Source organism: Phalangium opilio, unplaced genomic scaffold (genome assembly GCF_054372755.1).
Source record: "Phalangium opilio isolate 3A_F unplaced genomic scaffold, DU_Popi_V2 ptg000500l_1, whole genome shotgun sequence".
Taxonomy (NCBI): Eukaryota; Metazoa; Arthropoda; class Arachnida; order Opiliones; family Phalangiidae; genus Phalangium; species Phalangium opilio.
Genome location: NW_028324238.1, coordinates 639,048 through 641,187, shown reverse-complemented (window position 1 = coordinate 641,187; position 2,140 = coordinate 639,048). Strand labels below are relative to the sequence as shown.

Sequence of the window (2,140 nt, the reverse complement as noted above, 5' to 3'; positions counted from 1 at the left end):
TGTCAAATTTGTCAAGAAAGTGAATAGACTGCAACTATCCCCGCTAAAAACCTTTAAATCGATCGGTGGAAGCTTAGCTCAGTGCTGTACTGTACTAGGGATACATTAGAAATATCCTAGCATGATCATCCATGATGAAGGCGATTTTGATCATTTGAATTCCTATTAATTTCCTTTTCAACACAAGCGTTTAAAAAATACCTATAGACTGTATTGATAGCTAAAAATCATCTTCATCATTTTTTAGCCAATCATTATGTTAAAAAACACAATTAATATTAATCTTATCTTTGTACACTTTGACCTATCGTATAATCTATGCGAGGTTTCATTACGACGAATGTAATAAACATCTATCAGAGTTGTCTGGGTTGCAGACTAATAAACATGAGTTTTATCTAACAACCTGCGCCTTTGCAAAGTTAGAACTAGCTTCACAGTAGCTTAGGGAAACAGAACATGGTGCCAGAATAGAGCAAGGATCCTTGCCGTCAAGTTACGCCTTCGCTTTCGCTCACCTATGGACGAACTGAAAGCTCCCCCGGAACTCTCGTTCACTGGGAACGCCGACAAGTCGTGGCGGGACTTTCGACAACGGTTTGAGTTGTTCGAAGCTGCAACAGCCTCCGGAGACGGCCGTCGCGACGCACAGAAACTCTCCCTGTTCCTGCACATTGCCGGTCAGGAAGCCATCGACGTTTTTAAAACATTCACATTCTCAGGGGAGGATGGTAACGATCCGAAGACTTATACGAACACGCTAGCGAAGTTCAAAACGTACTGCACTCCAAGGAAAAATGAGACCTACGAGCGGTTCATCTTTCGCAGTCGGATGCAAAAGCCGGGCGAAGGCATCACCCAGTTTGTCGGCGACTTGAGACTCAAGGTCAAATCCTGTAATTTCGGAGATTTAGAAGAATCTCTCACCCGGGATCAAGTAGTATACGGCATCACTGATCAGAAAGTGAGACGGACATTGCTGGCAGAGGAAAACGTCACACTCACTCGGGCGGTTCAAGTTTGTCAAGCGACAGAAACAATGGCGCAGCAGATGCGAAGCTGGTCCGATGGAACCGTAGCACCCAAGGAGGAGAACGTCGATGCAATCACACGATACGGTCGCAAGCCCAGTCACAAAGAGCGACCACCGACGAAAGGGTCCCAACGTCAATCGTCCACGACCAAGACCAGTCACTACGACCAGGACAGACACAGTCGTTCTATCCTCGTACAAGACTGCCGGTTCTGTCATAAGGCCCATGAGCGAACTAAGTGTCCGGCATATGGGAAGAGTTGTCGAAACTGCAGGGGACGGAATCACTTTGCGGTGGCTTGTCCAGAAGCACAAGTCGATGAGATACAACAGGCATCGGAGAGTGAAGATGACTTTATAATCGACATGGTTGAGGCACCACGGAGAGACCGGAAGGATTGGATAGTACCCATACTCATCAATGGAGTTTCGGTGCCGTGCAAATTGGACACGGGCGCTCAAGCCAATCTTTTGCCGCTAAATTATCTCGTGGGCATGTCACCGAAACCCCGGCCGCGCAGAACAGTCGGGCTCAACGCATATGGAGGAAGCAAAATCAAAACTTTCGGTGAGATTAGCGTCTAAGCTCAAGTCAAGTCCAGGACGATCATCACGGAGATGGTCCTGGTGGAACAGGGGGAAAGGCCCATACTAGGTCGGGAGACCTGTGTGGACCTTGGACTTGTAAGACTAATCTACGAGGTGGTAGAAGACGTCAGCAAGCCGGAGACGGGAAAGGTCCAGGAAAGCAATGAGGGGTTCCGCAAAACAATCACGCAGGAGTTCCCGGAGGTATTCAAAGGCATTGGATGCTTGCAAACGTCGTGCCGAATTCATTTGAAGGAAGACGCAATTCCAAGGATTGTCCCACCCCGGCGTATTCCGTACTCGCTGCGAGGAAAACTACGAACCGAACTGGTTAGACTGGAAAAACAGCGAATAATTCGCAAAGTCAACGAGCCAACGCCGTGGGTTAGTCCTCTGGTCATACGTGAAAAGAAGGACGGATCCCTACGCCTATGTTTGGACCCTAAGTCGCTAAACGAAAACATTCAGCGAGAACACTATCAATTGCCGACGAGAGAAGTAATCGAAGCCGAACTAGCC

General features: G+C 47.9%; 1 protein-coding gene across 1 annotated transcript; it reads left to right on the top strand.

Annotated features, from left to right (window-relative positions):
* Positions 1-520: 520 nt before the first annotated feature.
* Positions 521-1,618, top strand: LOC149591773 (uncharacterized). Its single transcript, XM_089861745.1, has one exon. It carries the CDS (start codon positions 521-523, stop codon positions 1,616-1,618), a length of 1,098 nt encoding a protein of 365 aa, XP_089717871.1.
* The last annotated feature ends 522 nt before the right edge of the window (positions 1,619-2,140 follow it).